This window comes from Coregonus lavaretus (genome assembly GCF_964263955.1).
Source record: "Coregonus lavaretus genome assembly, chromosome: 33".
NCBI lineage: Eukaryota > Metazoa > Chordata > Actinopteri > Salmoniformes > Salmonidae > Coregonus > Coregonus lavaretus.
In genome coordinates, this window is record NC_140020.1 from 15,511,217 (window position 1) to 15,538,985 (window position 27,769).

A 27,769-nucleotide genomic window follows, 5' to 3' on the forward strand; every position below is an offset into this window, starting at 1 on the left:
TAAGTATAATTCATTGGTCGATCCCTCATGTCCCAGATGGAATCATGTGAACCTTCCTTAACCAATAGGAAGTCCCACCCAGTTGACTACTTCAACAATTTTTTAAGTCCTCAATGGCACTGCCCATGCTAAAACTGGCTTTTGGCCACTAGAGTCCTCTATCTGGGGTATCCCTACAGTGTAAATACTACAGTATGCCATCTAACCAGAGAGAAAGGAAAATAAAATACTGAATCTGGGTTTTAAACAAGTTCATGAGAGGAAAGAAATAGCAGACAAACACTTTAATACAAGAGTTCGTCAATCTTCACATGGATTAACAATAACAGACAGCAGCATTGAGGTGCTCAACATGCAGAAATCTTCATGTTATGGACAACATTTTTATTTTATTTTTTTCATTTAGCAGACGCCCTTATCCAGAGCGACTTACAGTTAGTGAGTGCATACATATATTTTTTTTCATACTGGTCCCCCGTGGGAAACGAACCCACAATCCTGCCGTAGGTTTAGTGTAACTTGCTGGCTGAGTTTCACCCATGTACAAAAGCAGACACACACACAGTCCACCACTAGTAACTCTGAATGAAGACAAAGCACAACCATGTAGTTACACATCCTTCACATCGCATCACATGCAGAGTAAAGTCACGTATCACAGAGCTCTCATTCCACATCCTCTTGTACCACATTGATCAAGCGCTACATTTGAAGCACACTTATGTAAAGTATATGGTACGGTCCTCTGTAGCTCAATTGGTAGAGCATGGCGCTTGTAACGCCAGGGTAGTGGGTTCGATCCCCGGGACCACCCATACGTAAAAATGTATGCACACATGACTAAGTCGCTTTGGATAAAAGCGTCTGCTAAATGGCATATTATTATATTTCCAGAAAAAAAAAACAAGGAGGTCCTCCATGCAGTCCTTCATTGAGATAGAGAGACCTGAAGCGCAATGTTGTTGTTCAGCATTAAACATTCTGCCTCACACATCCCTCCCAACACACCAATACACCACTCCCTTCCAGAGCAGCAGAAAGCTTTATCCATCATCCTCATTCATACCTCAGGGGCACAGCAGGATCTACAGCAAACAGAGAGAGCGAGAGAGAAAGAGAAGCAAAGCAACACTAGATTTACACCATACTGCTAACAATGTCCTTCAGGTGATGTTGGTTCCTTGTTAATCCGGCTGACACGGGGGTATTGGCGGATCTCCTCCAAGCCTGCAGATGTTCAGTGCGTGCCGCTACCTTGGCAGGGCCCGTACTATCCAGCATGCCTCACAGAGGCAGCCTGGCGAGCCTTTCACGTTGCGGAGGAGCAGTGAGTCCGAGTGAGTGGGGGTGGAGGTGAGATTCGATGTGATGTGGCGGTACGCTGTCTGCTTGTTCTCTAGTGCCTGTACTGTAAACATAGAGACCCGGGAGGAAGAGGGGCTAGGGCGGACCCCCACCCCACACCCTTGTCGTTCCCCTTCCTCTGGAGGGGGCGGGGCCAATCACTCACTTCCCCAGCCGCTGCTCACAGGAGGCGTAGCGCTGCAAGGCGCTGAATAAGTCCTCATAGGAGACGTCCACATGGGAGGGTAAGGAGCTGCAGGAGAGAGGGAGGATGTTAGAGAGATATACTACAGAGAGACACTTCTGGAGTGATGAACAGAAATGTCATCATGTTACATTAGTTAAAAGGCTCACTCCAAATACAATTATGCACTTTACTTTACTGATGCTTAAAAAAGCTAATGTCTAAAGCAGTTACAGCACTATACGGCCATCTAGTGTTCGATGGAGGTCAAGGCCCAAAATGTCCTTGCAAATCATAGAAAATGATTGGGGACTCTAGTGCCCAAAAGCCAGTTTTAGTATGGGCCGCGCCATTGAGGACTTTCACCATTTTGAAGTAGTCAACTGGGTGGTACTTCCTATTGGTTAAGGAAGGTTCACATAATTCCATCCAGGTCATCAGGAGGGATCAGCCAATGAATTAAACTTGAGCAAATATTCAATAACTGTAGGTGGCAGTATGCACCCTTTCAGTTTGTTAACCAACTCATAGAAATAGTAGAAGAAAATTGACGACTTCAAAATGGAGATGGCCTCAATGGTAATGCCTGTTCAATGGTAATGCCTGTTCGCTCACAGATGAGATAATGTACCTTTCTTTATTGCGCCAAATGATGGAAACTGTTTTTCGATAAATGATGATTGCCAAATCATTTTGAAGGTACACGAGGCATGTAATGTCACCACGTAACTATAAATCTCCACTCCACATTTAATTCTAAATGCCAACTAATTGCAAAATAAAACATTTCAACTATAAAATTGCTTCTTTGCAGGACAAGGATTGTCCTGACTTTCAAGAATGCCTGAATTTCTTCGCCTTGCTTTTCTGGTATGCTGGCAAGTTTCACCATCCAATTATTTCAGATCTACAGGAGTGCAAGTTTCACCATGGCACGGACCGTGGCGATACTTTGGCACATGAGAATTATTCGAATATGGTAAATATTAGTCAATCATTGCATTCTATGCCTAAATGGGTAATGGAAACACTTCAACCACTACATTTTTATTCAACACTAATTTTATTTTTAGGTGTGACGCCATTACGTCCAACTATTTTTATTGACACAAGATAGTTAAATGGAAACGCACCCTAGCAAGCAATTGTCGCATCCATTTTCTATGAAGAAAAAAAATCACTGGACAAGTTCATCTCTAAAAATAGGATTTATGCAATTGTTAGTGATGCATCATCATCATCTGGCAACATCTAACTGCACATCTTATGAAGGCTGAACTGCAACATTTCCTCTCCATTTCCACTATCCTTTAAATAGCACTGCTATTTATACTGGGTTGCACAGAAGCGTTTTAAAAAGCCTTGCCAATCTGTCAAGCCAGGAGATAAATTAGGCAGCAGAGACAGGTTTACCAGTTAATCTGCACAGATAACCACACAACAGGCCCATATCAATTATACTCAGGAGGTAAAGCAAAGGACACGCACACACAAACTCTCCCTCTCTGTCACACACACACACACACAAGTGGTTATGAGGAATCAGAAAGGAACCTCATTGTCATTCGTGTCCAGCTCTTCAGAGCAGCGGCTATCCCAGCGCTCTTCTACACGAGTGAGGCACCCTTACCTAACGTGTGTACACACACACTGTACAATACTCACATGAACTCTGTCAGTCTGATGTGCCAGGGCAGGAACCCCAGGGTGCTTTCTACTGGGCCGAACTTCAGAACCAGGTCTGGATCTGGTGTACTCTTCGATTCTGCACATAGAGACAGCATGGAGAGAGGTCAATGGAACAACCAATCACTGGAAATTCCAAGCCCCATAGATACTGACTGTGCTGAGGAACAGCTGTACTCACTGGCCCTGAGAGGTAAACACACCATAACTTCACTGTACACTACACTGGATTTGATTGGACTCAACTGCACTGAAGTGAACTCTGCTATCCTCTGTAGTTTATATTATGTCTGGATACCATATTTCTCATGAGTTTGTTCACATTTCTGCCTTCGGTCTCATCCATCACCTTCTACAAGAGTCTGTTTTGATTAGTGAGTGCAAACGGAGGTATTCCACTAAAGTAACGGTCCTGTGATTTACAGCTAGTGATGGTGATCAGTCTTAGCCAGGGGCTAACGATGGGCCGGGGCGGGCAGAGGGTTCAGGTCAAAGAACCCACTTTGAGAGAGGAGCTCTCTGGCACAGACTCCAAGTGCTTTATCTTCCCTTCATCTTTTGATCAAACACTGTTGGAGCTGCTCTAACAGGGGGCTCCTTGACATTTACCCCATTTCTTCCCTCCATCCTTCCTGAGCTTCAAATAAAGTGAAATTGCTACTCTGAACATCATGCCAAAGGAGAGCTGGTGAGCTAAGTGTCACTGTCTGTACTCCAGCTTGTAATAGTTTGGCACAGATTAATAGCAGATGATTTAAAGTCTATGATTAATACTGATATGATCAATATAATGTATATGGGTTTTATCCTGAAGATAAAGCAATTAAATAAAGGTGTTGTCCACAGCCAATGAATAACAATACACTAAGGACACCAGTAAGAACCAATGGCATGTCCTCCCCCTGATCTTGGGGCAGGGGCCTCCTCCTCCTCACCTCTGAGTAAGGAGTCCAACACAGTGACGTTGATGTCTTTGGATGTCTTCTCCCTCTGCTCCACAGCTCTACACAGCTGCTGTGCTGCCTGCACGATCCTCAGCTTCCCATCGTCTGGAGACAGCACCTTCAACAGAGACTGACACAACACCACTGTGGACACAGAGGAATACAGTCATAATGAGCCCCACAAACACACATACTGATACTCAGACTCACACATCACAATAATCATACCAATCAATGGTAAACGTGTCAGGTGTCTGTTTGACTGAAGGTGGGTGGGAATTCCTGCTTTACAATCCTTTAATATGACATTTATGGATTACAAAACAATTGAATAACAGGAACATAGAGATACTATAATTAATAGGTTATACAAGTGAATTATAGGTTCTCTATGAACAGGAAAAACAAGAATTCCTTGGTGAAGAGAATTATTCTGTGTTGTGTTCCTTTACAACTCCATATGGTCTGTGTGTGTGACGGTGTGTCATAACAGATTGACTTGCTCAGGGGAGAATGGTGTAGTTGCCAACAGCAAGTAAGACTACACAATAGAATAGATCTTAATCAGTCAATATAGGCTGGCTGCAGTCCACATGCTCTTCAATAAACAAATGCCACAGATGATGCAATTATGCATTCAAGCCTAGTTGAATTGGAATCCATCTAAAAAATACAGTTAACTATAATATTTGTAATCAGTTTCAAACTTCATTCAATAAGTGACGATGAATTGTGGATATTGCACTCCAATTAAGCCTTGCAATCTAAATTGCCCTAAAGGGTTTCATATATTATTTAGTATCCAATAGAATTTAATTGATTATTCATACTACACATGGCAGAATTCTGAATGCTTCTCTGTTCTCTTCTCGGTTGTAGCCCGTCTAGTGTTTCTGGTGTAACCAGATTATGGCATACTGCAGTAGTAGCAACAACGGAGAATAGCAGAGAAACCACAGGGCATGTCCCATTGTTCCAGGTGTCTTTTCAGGGGCCATATCAAGCGTTGAGTAGGTGTAGGAGTGCTGATTTAAGATCAGTTTAGTGCACTGTTTCTTAATCCTGGTCCCGGGGACCGAAAGGGGTGCACATTTTAGTTTTTGCCCTGGCACTCTGGGCTCTAAATTAATATATTTTATTGGTAGCACTGGTGCTCCTAACTTAGAAAAGTTAGGAGCACCACATAAAAGTTAAGTTAAAATAGATGTTTAAATTGATGGATATAGCCTATATTCGGCCTATATGAATCCTACTTACATTTGAAGCACATCTCCTGAAGGAGGAAGATGTGCTCAGATGATTCAGAACATGCCATTGTATAAACATGCTGATCTACACCACCACTGATAGCAACCTATATTAGAGTTAACATTTACTTTGCCCTAGCGGATTTAGCTAAATGGCATTTAGTTAGCGATTAACATTATTTTAAGCACATGCCAGCTTCCTTTTACATGCTGAGCAGACCACGTGCATGTTGATTTTGACCACCCACACCGGATGCGATCAGGACACGCAGGTTGAAATCTGAACCAACTATATTAATTTGGGGACAGGTCGAAAAGCATTACACATTTACGGCAATTTAGCTAGCTAGTTTGCTGTTGCTAGCTAATTTGTCCTGGGATATAAACATAGGGTTGTTATTTTACCTGAAATGCACAAGGTCCTCTACTCCGACAATTAATCCACAGATAAAAGGGTAAACCGAGTTTGTTTCTAGTAATCTCTCCTCCTTCAGGATCTTTCTTCTTCTTTGGACTTTATATGGCGGTTGGCAACAAACTTTAAGTTTCATTACCACCACCAACTGGACTGGAGTGTGGACCTTAGTTCATCTTTCAATCATGATGTTGTGGAGTACCGCTTTAGACGAGCCCTCCTAATCTGAGATGCTTGATACATACGGCCCCTGCTGTTCAGTGTTCAAGTGTCTCACCTTGATGGTCCTGTTTATCAGTGCCATTGTTAAGGAACTCCACAGAGAGCTGCTTGGAGCCTTCTAGACCTAGGAGCTCCTGCTGCTGCTTCAGGATCTCATCCATCAGCCTGGAGTTGTTCCTCCTGAAGACACCTGGGAACCAAAAGGGTCATGGCTAGAAGGGATCCATTTTTTGACAAATTAACATCACATTTTACTTTTCGTAGCAGGTTAGGAGAACTTACGCAGCAGCTTAGGATAATTAACATAGCAGGTTAGGAGAATAAGGTTAAGGTTAGGAAAAGGGCTAGGGTTAGCTAAAATGAAGAAAGAAAAATCTGCTTTTGATATTAATTTACAAAAGCTGGATGCCTTCTTGCCATGACCAACCAAAAGGGATATGCAAACAATCCAATAGGGATATGTTATCTGTTGGGAGGGAGGGGGGGAGTTTCAACCTCTCAGTGGGGGTTAGGAACATTGGGCACATCTGAACTCAACAACTGAAAGATGAGAAAACAAGAAGATCTGCAACCTTTCAAAACTGAGATCTAAAATTAACATCATAAGTCTAGTAATTAGGGGGGAATAATGCGTCATATGCCAGATTTGGCTGTAAGAGACTGATGACACAAGTCAGCAGACATTGAGGAACCACACAGCACTGAGAAGGCCCTCAAGAAGGCTTAAACAATATTTTTTTTAAACTAGCATGACCCAGTAAGAGTGGCTGTGGTGAAGCAAGAGCAGGAATACTGTGTGTGTGCAACCTTTCAGTTTAGCCAATTCCCTCTAGGCTCAAAGAATGGGTGAAAAAGCCATAGGGCAAACCTTGAAAGCCTATTGAGAGTCGAGACCACTAGTTGAAATCATATTCTATAATTAGCTATACAACATTGTTACAGTTGATAGAAAATAAAAGTATTACACTCCAGAGGTTTCTCTAATGACAAGACATGCCATATTGGGAAAGAGGGAAGGGCCCAAAGACAATTTATAAACTGGGTGGTTGGAGCCCTGAATGCTGATTGGCCGACTGCCGTGGTTTATCAGACCGTATACCACGGTATGACAAAACATGCATTTTCACTGCTGTATTTACAAAACATTTATTTTGACTGCTGTAATTACGTGGGTAACCTGTTTATAATAGCAATAAGGCACATCAAGGGTTTGTGATATGGCAAATATACCATGGCTAAGGGCCTTAGCATTGGTATATTGGCAATATACCACACCCCCTCGGCCCTTATTGCTTAAGTAAGCACCAGGAATATGAGCTGTGAATGGATACTGGTACAGGGTAGTATTATTACGTCTTTCACACTGAAATGAGGGGCAGAGAGACGAGACAGAGACATAGAAGGCCTAAGCAGATATGGCACAAGTAAGCGGTTAGATTTCTGAAAGGGAAGAAGGCTGGGTAAAGCTATTTAACTATCAGAATTTGTTAGATACCTAGGTAACAGTTATCCAAGATAACTAACAAAGTACCATGAATAGGAAAGTTCACCATTCGCTGATTACAAGCTAATCAAAATAATGGCTGGCTGGCAAGTGTCTGCACTGCAGCGCACGTTACTGTCTGCTGATGCTGTATTTATCAATACTTCCTGGTGTCATTTATTACAAATTAAATAACTAAGAAATAAAATCAATGATCTTACCGTAATTATCGTACACACTGACATAAGATATGCCGACTGCCATGCACCACACGACAAGGTTGGCGATATCTGTGTACCGTGGCTCCTCTTCCGCTATCAACAAGCCGATATGGTCAGGCAGCTTCTCCAGAGATTTCCCATCCGCCCCCCATCGATACCGACGACCAACGCGTTTACCGGGTGCTGGAACTAGCTTTTTTTGGTTAGGAAACGAGAGAGCTATCGGCACAAGAAGCGCTGTTAAGGCTCGTGACCACAGTTGCCCATTCCAATTCCGAAGACGGATTCGGAACCAAGTGATAAGCGTTCTATGAATGTGGAGAAGGACATGCAGAACCCGCCACACGAACTCGTAAACGATTGCCATTATGCCGCCCTTCTTGACGAAATGTTATAATGATCAGGTATGTATCGAGCTTTGCATTTCAAGTCTAGTTATGATGGATACACACTAATCTACTCCTGTGAGTCATTTAGCTTAATGCCAACACCTCAGCTTGCCGGCTGCCATCTTCATCCAACCTTTACACTCTGAACCCGGAGGATACACGTAGCTCACTGATTGGACGATTCAGCAAACATGAAATCACGCGAGAGCTACGTAGGGTTGTTCTTTTCTTCTTCTATGGAATATTGGCGATCACACAATTGAATGTGCATCCCACCACCTACTATGCGGGATGGAAACAGGATTCCCCCCAAAAACTGAGCAAACTAACAAAAAACGTACAAAAAATAAATAATATAAATCAAACAACTTTTCTGTTAAAAAATACAATATCTGATCCCTACACAGGCTCAAGGGGAACCTGGGAGGGCGGGTCTTCCGACGCCAGTACCCCTTGCAAGTCTTTAGATGTAAAGTCCTTAAGTCCCAAAAACTTTTCTGCCACAGCCACAATACTGTCCAGTTTCTTAGACTTCTTTGAGACTTGTGCTGTACAGTTTATAAATGTGGCAATGAACGCAACAAAATCCACAAAAACATTTACTACAGGCTGTCGTGTTCCATTACCATATCTTCACTATCATCACTTGTTTTCTCAATTCTTATAATCGCCTCCGCATAGGAGATTCGATTGACCGCTCTAACATTTGCCACCTCAATCTCCTTCACCCTTAGAGGGCACTCCAGAAACTCAGGATCATGATCCCCACCACAATTACAACACCGTCGTCCTTCTACACACCGTTATTCAGTATACTCTGTTCGTCTGCACACACATGGCCAAATCCTTTACAATTCTTACACAGCAGTGGTTTGGGGACGAAAACTCTTACGGCGTATCTTACATAACCAAGCTTCACATGCGTAGGTATTTGCTCTTTATCAAAAAACAACAGGACCGACAGACTTTCTTATTTTTCCCCCATTCACCCAGCGGGTCAGACGCCGGTCACCAACAACACCTGGAATTCTCTTCAGGTATTCAACCTGAACATCTGTCGTCACCCCTGAGATGACTCCTGAAGTTCAAAACACAAAACTTATGTTGTCCAGATGCGTTTGAGGCCCACTGCAATCTGCTTATGCTCTTCAGAAATACAATTAATCTAAATAAGACCACTCCTGGTCACTCTGACAGACCCATACTTCACCATTTTCGACACCTCAAACGGGTTTCCCACAAACGCATCCCAGCAAGAAGCGATTCATTATCATTCACACACGTATCCTCCACTCCAATTTTAGACAATTTCCTTTTTGTTCCAATTTTCGATACTACAGTTGTCCATTCAGAACATTCGTCTTCACCAAATTTGCTCGACGCGCTGCTTGATTCGAACTCAGCATCCACGTCCGCCCGTCCCCTCAAACGCACGCCGAGGTACTCGGGTTGTTCTTTTTTGTCAGAAACTGGAGTTTTCCACTAGTTACCACAGCCACAAAGTCAGAATTGGCTATATTGTAAACATTCATTAACAAACATTAATACAAAAAATGTGCTGTTTGGGCTTAATTTAAAGTTAGGCACAAGGTTAGCAGTGTGGTTAAAGTTAGGCTTAAGGTTAGGGTTAAAATCAAATTTGAAGATACATTGTAGAAATAGGCGGGGTTTATGACTTTGTGGCTGTAGTAACTAGGGACGACCGAACCTAGAGGTAAAGTGCAGGCAGGTCGTCACTGCCACAAAGTCACAAAGTCACAAGCCCTGCCATTTCTACAACTTCTCTTCCTAAAATAGGATTTTAAACCTTCAAGTTTAATGTCACGTGTACAAGTACAGTGAAATGCCTTCCTTGCAAACTCTAAAGACAACACTGCAGTTATCAATATCAATGTAGTACTAAAACATTACACAAGGTAGAACAAAAACACACGAGTAATACACATAAGAAATAAGAATACGAGAAAGTAAAAAGCTTTGAACAGGGTCAGTTCCAATACCATATTTATAATGTGCAGGGATACTGTAGTGATAGAGGTAAATATGTATAGACCTTACCCGTAACCTTAACCCTAACTTTAAATTAAAGACATAAAAGCACATTTTAGATTTTATGCATTTTATAGACAATTTTGACTTTGTGGCTGTGGAAACCGTGCAGGTCCAGCACCCTAGAAGTCCAAGTCGGTAATTATCAGTAGCTTGTATTTATTTGTCTGTGGTTTGTGCAGTGTACATAACACTTATTTATTTTTTTGAGTATCAATTAAGATTCTGCTATTAAATTCAGCACAAAACACACACACACACAAAAGTAAGGCTTATCCTATAGCAGATTATTAGCATCTGTTTGTGCCAAGTAAATGAAAACTGTAATGATATACTTGTTTATTTATTATTATGGTATTATACATTAGGTATTGAAGGTCTATTCTACATATACCTATTTACCAATGTATATTGCAGTGGCTGTTAATACAGTAGTTCAATGTTTTTCTATAGACTACGCAGCTGAAGGTAACTTCCTTAGCATTAATTGCCAAACTACAGTAATACATGTCAAAACATTCAAAAGACAAAAAATACTCAGTATGTTCAGCTAAACATGAAATGCCTCTGCTACATCTATTTTCTCCATCTACGAATCATAGTCATAATACTCCTCAGTGTCTGTCTGCTCCACTTGGTCCTCAGGTGCGGTTTCCGTGAAGTACTCCTCACATCTGTCCTGGGCCATCAGGTACGCTCTCCAGCTGTCCCCTGGCGCTCTCACAGGCTCATTACACAGCTCTTTAGGGATCTCCACCCTCCTGGCCAGCAGGGTCCTCTTGACCCCCAGGAGCTCACAGGTGCAGTTCCAGGGGTTCCCGTCTAGGTAGACGGTCCTCAGCCGGGGCAGCAAGTCCAGGGTGATCTGGGGGAGGGATGTCAGCTTGTTCCTCCTCAGGTTCAACACCTGCAGGCGCTTCAGGGACCTCAGCTCCTGCTCCTGGACGACCTCGATGCGGTTCCCTTTCAAGTCCAGGCGGATCAGACTCTCTGGAAGCCTGCCAGAGAGACATGTCAACAGAACAGTGGGCAGTGGCGTCTGCTCTCACCAAAAGGCCAAAGGAGTCACATTTAAGATGTGTTTATCTATCTATCGTCTTGTGGTTTATACTCAAATATGTTTAACCAAAGACCTACAATGTGGTTAGGCTGCTATTCTACCAATATATTGTACAAAGATTATTGTACAAATGAGTAATACTCAAGTGAATGTACAACACATCTATAATGTATTTAATGGATTCATAAATATGATCCCAAATGTTAGTAAAGCACCATATCAAAGGGATGAAATACATACCCGTCTGGAATAGAGGAGAGGAGGTTCTGTTCCAGAGCCAGGTTGGTTATGTGAATGCTGTTCCTCAGAGCATTAGCTTCAAAGTTCCAGATGGTATTATTCTCTAGGAAGAGATGCTTCAGCTGTTTCATTCCAGACAGGTGCTGGAAGGTGACTTCCTGGATGGAGTTCTGTCTGCAGTCCAGTCTTTCCAGTTTGGGGCTCAGTCTACTGGGCAGTACCCTCAGGTGGTTTCCTGGCAGCTCCAGCACTGTGAGGTTGGGCAAGCGAAGGCCACCGTCCACAGAAACCAACCTATTGTAGGACGCAGACAGAGATTTGAGGTTGCGGAGTTGGCCCATCTCTCGGTTCCTCAGTGCTCGTATTTGGTTCCTGTCCAAGTTCAGGTAGGACAGGACATGAGGGAGATCAAGTGGGACTCTTGATAGGAGGTTCCCTGGTAAATGTAGTGTCGTCAAGGACTGTAGCGGTGTGAAAAAGGCTGAGGGAAAAGAGGGGATCTTGTTGTTCCCCAAGCTCAACAGATTCAGTTCGGGGAGTCTCAGAGCACCTTGCACTGTCTCAATTTGATTTCCATCCAGGTAAAGACACTCCAACTTCACCAGGGTGGAGAGGGTGTTGGAACGCAGGTTGGTGATCTGGTTATTCTGAAGATCAAGCAGGCGTAGTTTCTTCAGCCCCTCAAAGACAGACTCCTGGAGGCCTGTGATTCTATTGTGGCCCACATTGAGGGTCTCCAGGCTGGGTGGGAGACCACGAGGGATCTGATGCAGTTTGTTCTTCTGTAGATCCAGGCTTCTTAGTACCCCCTGAGCCCTGAGAGCATTGGCCTCCACCACCTCCACTCCACAGGATGAAAGGATCACTTCCTCCAGCCCTGTCAGGCCAGATATGTCTCTACCCTGGAAAGGACAAACATATCAGGAGAAGATGTGCACCATTATACAAACAATATGCTATAAATCACAAGTAAATCATCACTCAATAGTCTTTAAATCTAACTGATTTCCAAGCATTAATTACAAGATGAAAGGTCTGACAATGGTTTGATAGTGAATCCATTGTTACCAATGTCACTGATTATCGATGGTTATTATCAAATGAGCAATTCCACTCTTACCTTTAGTTGCTTGATGTGGTTGTATCCCAGGTTTAGTTTCCTCACATCTTTAGTGATTCCAGTGGGAAAAGACTGCAACCTGAAACACTGCACTGACTTTGCACTATCACACACACACTTCCTTGGACAAACATTGCTACAGATGCACAAGAGAGTATGCAATGTAATACTAGCCAGCAAGATCATGAGAAACCACATCATGAACATCCAGCCTAGTTGGGCATCTCAGTAAAAAAGAACAGCACTCCCTCTTACTCTGGGGGTTTAAATACCTCAGCAAGGATTATGTGGGTGAGAGTAGGTGCTTTGCTTCATTTGGAACAATGGCAGAGATGTTTATCTTGGTTAAAAAACAACATTTGACACCGACAAGGAACTGACACAAACAGTAATAGATAGCCCTTCTGTTTGCGGACGTGAGAAACTTGCTGATAAACCATTTACAACCCATTCAGTTAAACAAATGCAATTTCCTCCTCTGTCTATTTGAATACTCTGTCTGCCATTGGCTTGAAGGAGTTGCCATATGTTTTCTACTTATGTTTGCATGTTATGTTTTAAGATATGTTAGATTAACTACCTTAACCCTGATTATTGCATGCACGCGTGACTGTAAGTCGCTTTGGATAAAAGCGTCGGCTAAATGGCATATATTATTAGTAAAATGTAATACAGATTAGTGAACAACGACCACCAGTCTTTTAACTGATGGATTGCCTCCTGTAGTGCCACCCAGGGCATGTATATTTATCTCTCATGAACATTAAATCAAATATTTGTCTGATTATACCAACAACAATGGTGTGAGATAAGAGGGTAGCAAATACAATTAAAATTAATTTATTTAATGCAAAAATTAGCTATGTAAAATATGTAGTACTGTCTGCATAGCCAATCACACGATGCCTACAATGACATATTAAATGTTTACACTCTCCAACAATATATTTAAGACACAGGGAGTTGCCAACAAAAACAAGAGTGGAAAGCAAAGCATTTAACCCCAAATTTTTACGACAAAGGTAAAATAATATGTGCCACTGTCTGCCAGTGCAAGGAGGGCAGGAAACTGCCCCCAAGAACTCAACACAGATTGACTAGATATGCTATCGATTGCTTTTTCTCTGCTGTGGCAGACTGTTGTAGTCGATTCAAAGCTATGATCTGTATCCGATTACGGATTTCCTGGTAGGATTAGGGTTTGGGAAAGAACCAAATACATTTAATTTTGCTAGTCTTTTCTGAAAAGAAACTGTTTCGTATGATTAGGGCATTTAGAGTACGGTGTAACTCAATTATTACGACTCAGTAAACTTATACAGGGAGGCAGACACAAAGCGCTGTTTTTATTTGTGAAGGGAAGCGGTTTGTCAGCTAGCTAACGTTGGCTAGCTTTAGCTTTTAGCCTGCACTGTTGGACATGTCTGCTTCGGCCGGTGTCTCTCCGTCAGCCCAGGGCACGGCCCTGGTCAGTCCAGGCACGGGGATGTCCATGTTTCGGTGGCTTGATGTTTTGGAGAAGGAGTTTGACAAGGCATTTGTTGACGTCGATTTACTACTTGGAGAAATCGACCCAGATCAAGCTGACATCACATACGAGGGTCGTCAAAAGATGACAAGTCTCAGCTCCTGTTTTGCTCAGCTTTGCCACAAAGCGCAGACGATTTTTCAACTTAATCACAAAGTAGAGGTGAGCACAAACGTGTCTTGTATAAATGCTTAAAAGGATGTGCATGATCATTTGATATGTTAATAGAATACTTATGCTGTGTAGGCCAACAAGCTAGCTCCTAGTTAGCTAAATAGCTGTCAGAATTAGAATGTCCTCCAAGGCTCTCTCAATGCATGACAGTGCGTCTCTGCCCATCCAGTTGACAGGTCGAGGGTAGATGGCTCGACATGATCCCAAACAACAACTCCGTACTTTGTCCCTTCCTAAAAGTTTGAGATTGACCACCAGTATCAATATTTGTGTAACTTGTTGACAATCTGCATTTATGCTCTGGCACTTGACAGAATAAGAATTTGGCAACAGTACACACACACACACAATATTTGACAGCCACTTAGTTGCAAAATCTATTGATGAGAAAAACAGAAACAAGGATCATCCTGACCCATACTCCACCATGTATGACCTCACCATGCTCAGTAACCATTGTTTGGTCAGCTGTGTAGTTGACTCTGTCAAGACCTTCCCAGCAATTCTTATGACTACCGTAGAGCTCCTATTACTGCCTGTATGTAAATTGATACTGCATTTCAGCCTCTACCTTCAGTGCAGTATAGTGCTGAGGCCAGGAATTCTGGCTTTACACAACCAGTTGACACCCAACAACACTACAAAGTCATGGCCTAAGGGTATATGACGTGGCTAAAGTACACCAAATCTGTGGAAAATCCACTGATTGGATTTGTGAAATGCCTCAGTTTTCTGTCCACTGGTAACTGGCGTTGGCAGTGTGACCATTTACAATTATGCTAAGTTCTATTTAGAGAAAGTAGGTTAGATCTGTATTGTTACATTTTTACCTAGGCCTACATGTTTTCCACCTACCTAAGGTAGCTTTGAGATAATGATAGGTTGACACAATGGTCACATTACAGCAGGAAGGGCAGAAGCCCATGATAAACACATCTCAAAAGGCACCAATGCAAGGGGTAAGGGCATAGAAATGTAAAATACTGGAGCATGGGAAGTTCACAAATATTTGTCAGATTCCACACCAGCAGACTGTGAGAATTGCCAGAACATAGAAACGTCATTAGGAGGAAAGATGTTTGAAATGCTTTTACATTTGTATCACAAACCATTGAGAAAATCATGAAAGTAAGTGGCCATTTTAGGCCTATACATGCCTCTTGTAAGACCCATGGATCGGTGAACCGTAGGCCTACATGATACACACATCTTGGTGTCATTATGCTCTAAATATAGATTGTCTTGATATTGAAATACAATTGAATTCATTTATTCAACATCAAAAATATTAATCTCAACTACTGCCTTGGGAGAGGCTACTGCCACAGATCAGAGCTAGAATGGGTCTCAGGGTAGAGGCCACTGCCACAGATCAGAGCTAGAAGGGGTCTCAGGGTAGAGGCCACTGCCACAGATCAGAGCTAGAAGGGGTCTCAGGGTAGAGGCAGTGCTCCTATTATCCTCCTAACTGGGAAGATGCTGGAAGGGCGTGGTAAGAGGGTTTGCCCTTTACAGCACCACAACTACCCTTTTTGATTTGGTTGATTTTAAGACCTTGTTTGGAACAATATACTCTACAAGTACATAATATTTCCAGAGTGGACTCTCTGCTAATTCTGAAGATGATACATTTTATGAGCACCACCAACACTGTGAATGGGAAAATGGATTCAAAGGGCTCTCCCACTGCTTGTGACTTTCTGAATGTGCAATCCTTAAGGAGGACTGTGATTGGTTAATGACTTGTAACGTCTATTTCTTTTTTTTTAATGGGTAATATCATTAAAAGTACCAGAGCCCACTCTGGAAATGTGATGTGTTTGAAGAGTATATTGTTACAAACACAGGGCTCTATGCTGACTTTTTTTTATTACAAGGAGCACGTGTGTGGCTAATTTGAAAAATGTAGGCGCACACAAAGAAATGTAGGAACACAATGAAAATTATTTGAGGTATTAAAGCTAGAATCCTTAATTCTTCTAGGCGCACCGGTGCTCCTAAATGAAAATTCCAGGTTGCACAGCAAAATATTTAGGCGGATATGGAAGTAAAATGATCACACTGTAGAGCCCTGAAACAATATGGCTAAAAATAAGATACATCGAAAAGGGTCGTTTTGAGATATTAATATTTTTAATGTTGAATAAATGAATGTGAAAATGTGTATTTCAGGAACTGGACATAGGCTACTCCATATTTGAGAGAACACTAAGGAGTATAATGACACCAAGATGTTGTCTGTATCATGTACGGTTCACAGATCATAGGGTTTTACAGGAGGCATGTATAAGTACAAAAAATGGCCTAAAATGCCAATTTCATCATGATAAAAAAAGGTGATACATGTAAAAAGCATTTTAAACATCCTTCCTCCCAATGAAGTACGTATGTGAGAATTGCCAGAACATTCTGAGATGCCAAAAATATTTTCAGCTGTCGTGGAATCACCCAATATTAATCCAGGTTCTCACACAGAAGACCATACATAACCGACGTTCTATAGTAATACTAGTCCCGTGCAAATAGGGCTAAAGAAGGGTTTAAGGTTGCCTAAAGCCCTATTCGGACTGGATTCGTTTTACTGGGGGAGGTCGGGTAGTGTAATTATGTGCACAAAACATGGCAGGAGAGTAACAATTCCAAAGTCCTCTGATAGTACTAGTCCCGTGCGAATCGACATCCCTGTGTTTTGAGAGAAATGTATGAGTTTGACAGGTGTTGCTCGCGCTTTGAGCAAGGAAACAATAACTGATTCGATAAATTGAACAAAATGCTGTGCATAGCCTATATATGAACGGCCTAAATGTATCAACTTTCACAGTGAATGCTTTTGTTTATACGTTATGTGCGAATATGAATTGAACATCGGCAAATGCGTCAAGAAAATAAATTGCGGCTATTTAATGCAACCCTTGGTTTTAATCGATCGCAAAGCATCATACAACCGAGCTAAACGTTTGGAAATGACAAGTTCACTTCCTCATTCATAGCCTAAAAACGCATATCAAGTGCAAGTGCGCTGTTTAGCTCACATCTGAAGGCTAGGACGTCGTCTACTGGGGATCGCTAAAATATCTTAATGATTATGATCACACTTTCTCAATTCAAATATTATGGCGACACTTTACCAAAGATGGTTTAGAAACTTGGGAACCAAGCTCGAGTTATCAGTGTAGCCTTTTGTCGACCGGACTTGTTGAAATAGCTTCATGCCTAGAAAAAACCTCCAGGCTTCAGTCATAACTATCAATTTATATATATATAAGGTAAGTATTACAGGGGGCAGTTTGGAAAAAACGAATCCTGTCCGAATCGTCCTCTTGAATAACGGACATTCTGGTGTAAATACATAACCAACGTTCTCTAGTAATACTATTCCCGTGCGAATAAGGTTTTATACCACATGTGTCTCTCCGAGTTTTCGCTCCTCCCTTGTACTTGATTGATGAATTAAGGTCACTAATTAGTAAGGAACTTCCTCACCTGGTTGTCTTGATCTTACTTGAAAGGGGAAAACCAAAAGCCAGCAGAAACTAGGCCCTCAAAGGTTTGAGTTTGACACCCCTGCCATCTACTCATAGGAACCTTACCAGCATATAAGCTAGTATTGGCTGAAAACGACCTAGTTGCACCTTAACCCCTTTTATGTAGTCTGTTGGCATGTTATTCTTAGCAATGCTGCTGTGATGTCAGAATAACTAGTAAACACTCATGAAAGTAGAGTAGAAGATTTTCTAGACCTTGAGGACTCAGATTGGTGGTGTCAAGCCTGTTTTTCCTGCCTAGCCATTGGAACCCATTACGAGCATCCATTTCTAGATTCAGATTTTTGGCTAACTCAGAATTCCACATGAATACGAGTGTATCGGCTAGATTTATATTTGGATCTATATTTGCTGAAGACCGTAAGCCTGAGAAGGAAGAATGTCTTCAGGTCCAGGGCCTCTCTCTGGTACCCAGATGTTCAGTGTCTTAGTGCTGCTACAGGTTAGGACATTTGGTGCCTGTTTCAGACCCCATGGGGATGGGTGTAATCTACTTTACCCCCGCCGTTAAAAATCTATTAAAACAATTCTTTATTTTCTCCATAGTCCTGAGAGTTCAATGGGGGCTTTATCCCCTTCTGTGAGATGAATCAGTTTTGCATGTGTGAATCACTTAAAAAGCTTTAACTGTGGAAGATGTAAGTCTGCCGGGGAAGCCAAGCTTTAGGGAATTACTTTCTGTCATTATGTTGCCGACACTTGAGAAAAAAGCTAAACTGTGTCTTGTCGAGGGAGCTAGGTTTTTAAATGCAAACAAAATAGATTGTAGAATAATAATCAAACATAAAGTGATCGCTCGGCTATTAAGACTTCCTCAGCCTCGGCTCCGGACTGTTACTCTGGCATAGTTTATCAGGAAGAGGACAGGTCAGCCGGACCCATGTCTTAGCCTCTCTGATTAGATTAGAGAGCATAGTGTTTAGGAGCAAGGATATAGAGATCACTCTGTGACCCAGCCATGAGATGCCCACATTCCACAACGCCCAACCCTCTGTGTCACAATCAGGATGTCCTGCCCCTTTTTGGCGTGTGTGTCAGTGTTTCCCCTACCTATATTACATTTGAGAAGCTATAGAATATTCGTACTATAGAATATTCTATTTGATTTAGACTGGGTCTCTATAATGAAGGCCTGATTATTACAGTGATAGATGAGTCTCTGTCTGAGGAGGATAATACATCATTTAGGAGACAGAGGCTGTTTAGTATTCAGTCAGATTCACATGATAACCACACTCCTCTTTCATCATCATAGGTGGAGTGAATCCTAAAATATGACGCTCATTCATATCATAGATTAATTCATTCCCACAGCTGTGACAGGCAGATGGCCCCAGTTCAATGGCATAAATCAATCAATGTTTTGTCTCTGAACTTAACTCTGCTTCCCATGTTGCCAAGCTCAATAAGCTCCAGAGACTAGCACAAATGTGATTTCTTTTTTTCAGGGTTCTGTTCGCGTACAATAGACAACCCTCAGCGCAGGATCTGTAGGCCTATTCATTTTGGCACAATTCATTCAGGCTTGAATAAAAAGTAGCCTGCTTTCTAAGAAAAAAACTTGTTGGAAATATCTGAACGAGAACAGAGAGAAAATGTAAAACAGACCAATTAAAAATCTAATTTGATCCATGCTGGGATAATGGCATGGGCCTGGCACACTGATTGCACTACATATAAATGATGATGAGGGTTCCTAAGAATCTAGGAAGTCAGAAGAAGTGTACACTTATGTAACTCTCTCTCTCTCCTCTCCCCCCTCCCTCCTCCAGGCTCAGCTGGTGGACCTGCGTTCGGAGCTGACTGACGTGCAGGCGGAGAAGGAGGTGGTGGAGAGGGAGGTCCACGACCAGCTCCTCCACCTCCATGCCATGCAGCTGCAGCTTCACGCCAAGGCTGGACAGACCGTGGACTCTGACTCCATCAAAGACAGGATGGTAGGGCACCTCTCTCACACACACGACTGCTAATATATTTTTTGGTATACCTGCTGAGGTTCCAGTGGGCCTGTAAAGTGGTAAATGGTCATATTCTTCCCCACTGCTTGGCTGTGATTTTAACTCTGCCTTTCTAACCTTTGACCCCTTCTCTGTTCTTCTCACCTTAAGCCTGTTCCCTCAGTGGAGGAGATGGTAAGTGTGTGATGTCCTCTGTGTTTGTGGTTAGTGATAGCTGTGCATCTCTGTCTTGCATGTGTCTGTGCCTTGGTCTGTGTACTCATCCTACCCTCAAGTTCGGTCTTTTCCTGCTCTTGCTAACAACAGTTGTTCATTAATAAGTCCAACAGGCCCTCTATGGGGCTTGTGCTAGCAGTTACATTTTACATTTTAGTCATTTTGCAGACGCTCTTATCCAGAGCGACTTACAGTTAGTGAGTGCATACATTTTTCATACTGGCCCCCCATGGGAAACGAACCCACAACCCTGGCATTGCAAGCGCCATGCTCTACCAACTGAGCTACAGGGGACTACTAGATAGTGAACTAATGCATGTGAACAATTGTGCAAATATTCTAAGGGGAAAGAAAAATGTGATATTTCTGTGAAAGCCATGAATGCCATTTGGTGAATGAGGGAGGTTGCTGTGTAATACATAAAGTATGTAGTGTTTGAGCTACGTTACCAGAGGGTCCACAAACACCCAAAGCTTAGACTGAGACAAAGGAGTCCCCAAGGCTCCCAGCCTAGGACCTGCGGCCAACCTGCCCTCCCCGATCCCAGTGCACCGCAGTGACGACAGTGATATCAGATATGGAATTATTGTAGCTTTGTTGCATTGTGTTTGTTATTGCCTATTCATGTACATTCGTGTTGCCCTATTTGATAGGAAAATGCATGTTTTGATACTTGGAAAGAGTTTTGTTTCAATAGTCAAGAAAGCGCAAAGGGAAATAGGTAAAACATAAATTACTACAAGACAAAAAAGCTCACTCAATCAAGCCTGATGGTCTTATAAAAGCAAAGCTTACTTTCATATAATTTAAAAAGTTTGAAAAAGTAGTGGAATGGGATAATGTCTTGGTGTGAGGAAAGCATTCAATACTTTATTTTGTAAGTTTGCGGTACAAATCACATTATTGTTGGAGCACCTCCTCCTAAGAGTATGAATTAGGCTGTTTGAGACGTTTTCAATCCTAAGCAACCTGCCTACACATTGTTTGAATTACAATAGACCAATTTAGCTACTGTAGTAGTTAAAAGATGTGTGCTCGAAAACCTTGGTAGAGCATGGGTGAAGTAGGCATTGTGGTGCTCATGTGACTTGAATTTCCTTTTTTGGCTTCAGACCAATATCTACTTCTCACTTAAAACATAGTTTTTGTCCTTAATTGATATGTGATTGTGGTCATGTTTTCATCATAACAAATCAGAAAATGTAAGCACATTTTCTAGAAAAGGAAATTACCAATTGTTCTGGTTGTCAATTTGATGCCACAAACAATCAAGTTCTGATGGAACCAACTGGCTGTACCTGTGTTCTAAAGATTAAGTTCAAATCTTTGACCCTTTGTTCAATCTCTAACTTATGGATAACTTGTTAGTCATGGTCACCATAAGGGTTAGTGCTTTGAACTTATAATAGCCAAAGTCACAGTTACCTATCTTGTGTGTCCTGTGTATGTGTGTGTCTTGTCCTCAAGTAGATATTTCATTTAACTTTCATCTATACTGTATGCTGTATCCATGTTTGTCTTTGACATGGTATTTGTGGATGTAACACAGCCTGTGAGGATGCAGCTGTGGACTGCTCTTTTCCTGCTCCCTGCGCTGTGGTGGCTCCCTGTCAACTGGGCTTCATCTAATATTGATCAGAGGAGACTGCTCTAGCCTCGAGTCATGACCCAGTCTCTCTGTAAAGCAGGGATCTCTCTCTCTCTCTCTCTCTCTCTCTAAACAGCACAGTGCCAGAGCTGACAGGAGCGAAGCACTTGCTCTCTCTGTAGAGTTTAACTCAACCATTTATCTTTGCTTGTTTGTGTTTGTGTGCGCCCTCCCGCCTGCCTGTGTGTGACAGGAGAGGGAGCTGCAGGCCAACAAGAAGGAGAAGGTGAAGGAGGTGAAGCTGGAGGCAGAGGTCAAGCTGCATAAGAAGGAGAATGAGGCCCTCCGCAGGCACGTCGCCGTACTGCAGGCTGAGGTCTATGGGGCCAGATTGGCAGCCAAGTACCTGGACAAGGAGCTGGCTGGAAGGTAACCCTAACCCTAGCTCCAACCCTAGCTCAAGCTTAGACTGAAATAGGGAGGGACTACCTCAAACCAATAATGCTGACAGTGGTAACTGGTTGTCTTTGGATCCATCGTCTCCAGAGTACAGCAGATCCAGCTGCTGGGTCGGGACATGAAGGGTCCCGCTCACGACAAGCTGTGGAACCAGCTGGAGGCTGAGATCCACCTTCACCGCCACAAAACAGTCATCCGAGCCTGCAGGGGGCGCAACGACCCCAAGAAACCCCTACCATCTCCAGTGGGGCATGTGAGTGGACATCAGAGTCAGGGGTTTGATTCTCATTGTAGTGAAGATATTTGTTTCCTCTTTGTGTATCGCTGATTATTTGGTTGTTTTATCTCTCCCTCAGGAAACAGATATACTGAAGAAGACTCAAGGAGTTGGTCCTATTCGTAAAGTAGTATTGGCCAAAGAAGATCACGAGGGACTTGGAATTTCAATCACGGTAACCTCCACCACCAATTTTAGCCCAAACCAGAAAGTGTTAAATGCTATGCCTCAACCCATAGTCTGTTGCTTATCTGTCATGGTCCATACCCTAATATGTGTGTGCATGTCTGTGTGTTCTTTCTGGATGGACAGGGTGGTAAGGAACACGGGGTGCCCATCCTGATCTCAGAGATTCATCCTACCCAGCCTGCGGAGCGCTGTGGGGGGCTCCATGTGGGCGATGCCATCCTGGCTGTCAACAGCATCAACCTGAGAGACGCCAAACACAAGGAGGCTGTCACCATCCTCTCACAACAGGTCAGACTCAGCCCCAGGGAGATAGAAGGGTTGCATCTTGACATTAATTGATGTATGACATGACTAGCTATAGTGGAAGAGTTGACTATAGCATATACAGCATGGGACCAGGCTAAGTAAAACCATAGTAAAAAGTGAATACATTCCTTTTGTGATCAACATTTCAAAAGCCTTTTGTCACCCTCTCTGTGACACCCAGTTAGTGTTTAGCCTGGGGGTTCGAGCTTTTACTGAGAGTCAGTCATATCTTTCCTTTCCTTAACTTTAGTCAGCCCACACACTCTAGAGTAATTGAATGGAGGTTCATGCTGGGGTTAGTTCATTTAGCCTGCGGGACTGCTGCTGTGGATTGGGGAAAAACAGTTAATCATGCCTCTGCAAACAAACAAACCAACAAACTAACTAAGCTTTTGGGTAACTTACTGTTAAGTTTTCTCTAACACTGCTGTGCATGTGTGCTTGTGTGTGTGTCTGCCTGTGTCTGCCTGTGTCTGCCTGTGTCTGCCTGTGTCTGTCTGCGTCTGTCTGTCTGCGTCTGTCTGCGTGTGTCTGTCTGTGTCTGTCTGTCTGCGTGTGTCTGTCTGTCTGTCTGTCTGTGTCTCCTCCTGTCCTCAGAGGGGAGAGATAGAGTTTGAGGTGGTGTACGTGGCCCCGGAGGTGGACTCTGACGACGAGAACGTGGAGTATGAGGATGACAGCGGCCATCGCTTCCGCCTCTACCTGGATGAGCTGGAGGAGGGGTCAGCCGCCAGCAGGAACAACGGCACAGCAGACTTGGCATCACTGCAAGGCAAGTTATCTCTACTGTACCTCAGTCCTGGGCTGTCATTGATCATAGAAAACGCACACATAGTTTTCACAGTAGGAGGGCTTCATTTCGATGTAGCTACGTGCATTTGAAGTGTTTTTACTTCACATTCACTTTCATTAGACAAATGGAAGTCTTTGTGTTAATGTGTAAATGGTAGGCTTGGACGGTATCCAGATTATCATACTTATACTGACCTTGTGCCATACCCGGATATTCGGTAGTACCGTGACTGAACACAAGGGGCGCTATTTTGAAGCCCCACTGAGCCTTTGAGTACTGAAATAATATATAAACGCAACATGCAACAATTTCAACGATTTTATTGAGTTACAGTTCATATAAGGAAATCAGTCAATTTAAATATATTCATTAGGGCCTAATCTATGAATTTTATATGACTGGGCAGGGGCGCAGCCATGGATGGGCATAGGCCCACCCACTGGGGAGCCAGGCCCACCCACTGGGGAGCCAGGCCCAGCCAATCAGAATGAGTTTTTCCCCACAAATGGGCTTTATTACAGACAGAAATGCTCCTCAGTTTCAATAGTTTCTCAGACGATCCCGCAGGTGAAGAAGCCAGATGTGGAGGTCCTGGGCTGCCATGGTTACACGTGGTCTGCGGTTGTGAGGCTGGTTGGACGTACTGAAAAATTCTCTAAAATGACGTTGGAGGCAGCTTATGGTAGAGAAATGAACATTAAATTCTCTGGCAACAGCTCTGGTGGACATTCCTGCAATCAGCATGCCAATTGAATGCACCCTCAAAACTTCAGACATCTGTGGCATTGTGTTGTGTGACCAAACTGCACATTTTAGAGTGGCCTTTTATTGCCCCCAGCACAAGGTGCATCTGAAATGCTTACTAACAGGGATGTAAAGAACTTTGTGCACAACATCAGAGAGAAATATGCTTTTTGTGCGTGTGGAACATTTCTGGGATCTTTTATTTCAGCTCATGAAACATGGGACCAACACTTTACATGTTGCGTTTATATTTTTGTTCAGTATAAATGTAATATCCCATAGAGAACGCTAACTAAATGCTAACAAGTGCATTGTGAAAATTCTAGAGTCTCTGAGCTAAAGTATTTGCAGGACAGACATCCCAGCTCATAAAGTTATACAAATAACTAAAAAATGCTACTCAGTTGGCTGCACGCACAAAACAAATATTAGACAGTAAGGCTCTTGATCCAGGAAGTGATTCTCTGCTGTTACCAAGCGATACTTGATTTTGGAAGAAGCTAGCCACTTCGCTAGATAGCTAACTAGCTACTAAATTAGCAAACCAAATGCACAACTGCAGAGCATTTTAGACAGCTAACTTAATAGTTATACGATATCTAGCTGGCAAACATTTAGTTGTGAATTCCATACTGTAACTAGATCACCTGGCGTGTGCTGCACAACAGTGAGTGACTCACAAGGCTTGGGTCTCTCTTCGTTGGGTGCTTGTAAACAAACACCACGTGACTGGGGAACACCGGTAAGCTTCATAATGAAAAATTATGTGACAGGTGAAATGAAGAACGCAACCTTCTTTATCTCCTAACGTATTGCAAAAGTTGACTACAGGTATTTACTTAAAAAGTAGCAAAAAAAATCAAATGTATTAAAAAAATTCAACGGTATTGACGGTATTAAAAAAACATCCTGTGGCTATTTCCAAATACCCCGATATACGGTATACCTCCCAACCCTAGTAAGTGGACTTTACAGACTGCCACAATACCATATGAGCATATGTGAATGAACAGAAAATATGGCATTTCAGTTGGTACAAGAGTGACGATAGATGCTACAGTAAGGAGAGAGAGTGTATTCATGTCTGTCTCTCTATATGTGCCTGATGCTGCAGCCCTGGAGAAGATGTCAGTGAGTGATGGCCCAGAGAACGGAGACACAGGGATCTTCAGTGAGACGCCATCGGAGGAGACCCCGTCTAAGGCGGCTGAGTCCGGAGAGAGCACTTCCTAGAGGGGCGGGCAGGAGCTGGAGGGATGGGGTGAGGGGGTGATGGGGGGGCAGAGGAGGAGGGAGAAAGGCTGAAAGACTGGAGTGCAGGTGTGATGTGTTTTTGTACTATACTATATGAGATTTGAGAGACTGGACTGCATCAGAGTCCACTGGAGGATATGAAGAAATGGGGATAGAGTCGACTCATCATTAAGTCGTCATGGAAACGCACTCAGAGCTCTTGAATTCACGTCACTATCTTTGTGCAATGATGAGGAACCAATGAGAGAAGACCACAGATTGAGGAGAGGATGTGGGTCTAGATGGTTGAATGGATGGACTGAGTGGTATTCTTCTCTTGTGTGTATAGTTAGTGATCCTATTCGCCCCCATATTAAGACTACACTTCCTTACTGTGAGACTGCCCTGCTGGTAATGAATACTGTTTTACTAGGCTGAGGAAAATCTTCTCCCTTCATAAATGTTGGCTTTTATTTATCTCTTACACATGTAGCTTGTGTAGAGGGGTTTCTCTCAACTGTAATGTTCATTTTCTATCACTGATTATGATATCAATGTTGATTCCCATGTCATACCTGCACCGCTCTAAGATCCACCTACGAGTAGGCTTAGCCCTCAAGTGTTCAGAATATAGAACAGCCACATTCACCTACTGTATGTCAAAACAGAATGTACAGTCAGGGAAAGACTTGTCAGAATTCAAAGGATTTCAACTATTAGGGTGTGCCCTCTGTGTTTCATTAATGGTATCACATAATGTCACCATAGTTGTGTTTAAATGCAGGATACATCTGGTTTTCAGTCCTCATTACACAACATTTTCATTTAAAGATGGGGCACTCTGAGCGATGTATCTTGTGTGCTGCCTCGCTGTCTTCATACTGTGTTGAAAGTCCTTGTCATTTACTTTGAGGCACACACACTGGCTGATGTTCTCTGAAAACAAGTTGTGTATGACAAAGTTACTGATATCTCTGGAAACATTCGAAAGTTGTTTTGTATTTGTGTAAAAAATACCACAAGTACTGTATGTGTTAACTGTGTCAGTGCCACGGAATCTACTATATTAATGGTGTTTAACTGACCCATATTCGCAAACTTGGGATACATCTTCAACATTACACAGACAATTATAGGATTTGTGTGTTATGAAGCACTGCAAATTGAGTCGCCTGTACCCATAAGTATTTTATTTTCATTAATTGTCACGTGTCGCTCCATTGCCAGAAATTAGAAGTGCAATATCTTTATAATAAACTCAACTAGGATTTCTCCTTAACCGTCTTTGTTCTTGTCCCTTTTCACGCAAAGTACATATCTTGCTTTTTGTATGTCCCTAAAGTTCTTCGCTGGTTTGTTTCCCACCCTTCTCTACTGCTGGTGTGCTGTGATCTTGTATCAGTGGCTGTCAAGCTGTGTTTTCAGACTTGTTAGGACTCAAAGATGACTGACCACAGTGTGTTGACTGCACTGTGTTCTGATATTAAGAGCTGTCATAGGGTTATCAACCTGTCTGAGGGATGGGGGTTTCCAGCTTTAATCTATGAATCTTACACAACCAAAATGTTTGTGTACATGCACTAAAGATCTGTTAAAAAATCAAATCCACAAACTATCATCTTTAGAGAAATCTGTATATATTATATAAATGTATTGGCTGTTTTAAAACATGAAATCAGTGCATTTCTGTAGATCATATTGGAATTTAGCTACTGTAGTAGCTAGCATCTCTCTACTGTACTTATTAGAAATTTACCCCAATTGAGGTGGTCATGACAACCTACAGCCTTGTGTTCCAATCTTGACTTCATTCATGGCTAATCTGCAGTTACTGTTTTATTTTTATTTTTTTATCTACACTGAACAAAAATATAAACGCTAAATGTAAAGTGTTGGTTTCATGAGCTGAAATAAAAGATCCTAGAATTTTTCCTTATGCACAAAAAGCTTATTTCTCTAAAATGTTGTGCACAAATTTGTTTACATCCCTGTTAGTGAACATTTCTCCTTTGCCAAGATAATCCATCCACCTGACAGGTGTGGCATATCAAGAAGCTGATTAAACTACATGATCATTGCACAGGAGCACCTTGTGCTGGGGACAATAAAAGGCCACTAAAATGTGCAGTTTTGTCACACAACACAATGTCACAGA

General features: G+C 42.5%; 3 protein-coding genes across 4 annotated transcripts; 1 reads left to right on the forward strand and 2 right to left on the reverse strand.

Annotated features, from left to right (window-relative positions):
- Window positions 1-265: 265 nt before the first annotated feature.
- On the reverse strand, window positions 266-8,285 carry LOC311108110 (dehydrodolichyl diphosphate synthase complex subunit nus1-like). Its single transcript, XM_084150748.1, has 5 exons — window positions 7,747-8,285; window positions 6,098-6,232; window positions 4,150-4,302; window positions 3,194-3,293; window positions 266-1,597 (listed from the first exon to the last, which is right to left on the reverse strand). The coding sequence occupies exons 1-5, from the start codon at window positions 8,111-8,113 to the stop codon at window positions 1,507-1,509; spliced, it is 846 nt and encodes a 281-aa protein (XP_084006874.1). The 5' UTR covers window positions 8,114-8,285; the 3' UTR covers window positions 266-1,506.
- Window positions 8,286-10,709: 2,424 nt separating this feature from the next.
- Window positions 10,710-12,894, reverse strand: LOC311108657 (nephrocan-like). The gene is made up of 3 exons (XM_084151350.1): window positions 12,605-12,894; window positions 11,485-12,386; window positions 10,710-11,182 (listed from the first exon to the last, which is right to left on the reverse strand). Exons 1-3 carry the CDS (start codon window positions 12,809-12,811, stop codon window positions 10,774-10,776), a joined length of 1,518 nt encoding a protein of 505 aa, XP_084007476.1. The 5' UTR covers window positions 12,812-12,894; the 3' UTR covers window positions 10,710-10,773.
- An 876-nt stretch (window positions 12,895-13,770) lies between these two features.
- On the forward strand, window positions 13,771-27,544 carry LOC311108658 (Golgi-associated PDZ and coiled-coil motif-containing protein-like). Of its 2 annotated transcripts, XM_084151351.1 has the most exons (9): window positions 13,771-14,294; window positions 19,624-19,788; window positions 19,960-19,983; window positions 21,867-22,042; window positions 22,160-22,325; window positions 22,429-22,524; window positions 22,662-22,826; window positions 23,442-23,616; window positions 25,496-27,544. In XM_084151351.1, exons 1-9 carry the CDS (start codon window positions 14,025-14,027, stop codon window positions 25,612-25,614), a joined length of 1,356 nt encoding a protein of 451 aa, XP_084007477.1. In that variant the 5' UTR covers window positions 13,771-14,024; the 3' UTR covers window positions 25,615-27,544. The 2 variants fall into 2 exon arrangements, with proteins under 2 accessions (XP_084007477.1, XP_084007478.1); XM_084151352.1 differs by lacking the exon at window positions 19,960-19,983.
- The last annotated feature ends 225 nt before the right edge of the window (window positions 27,545-27,769 follow it).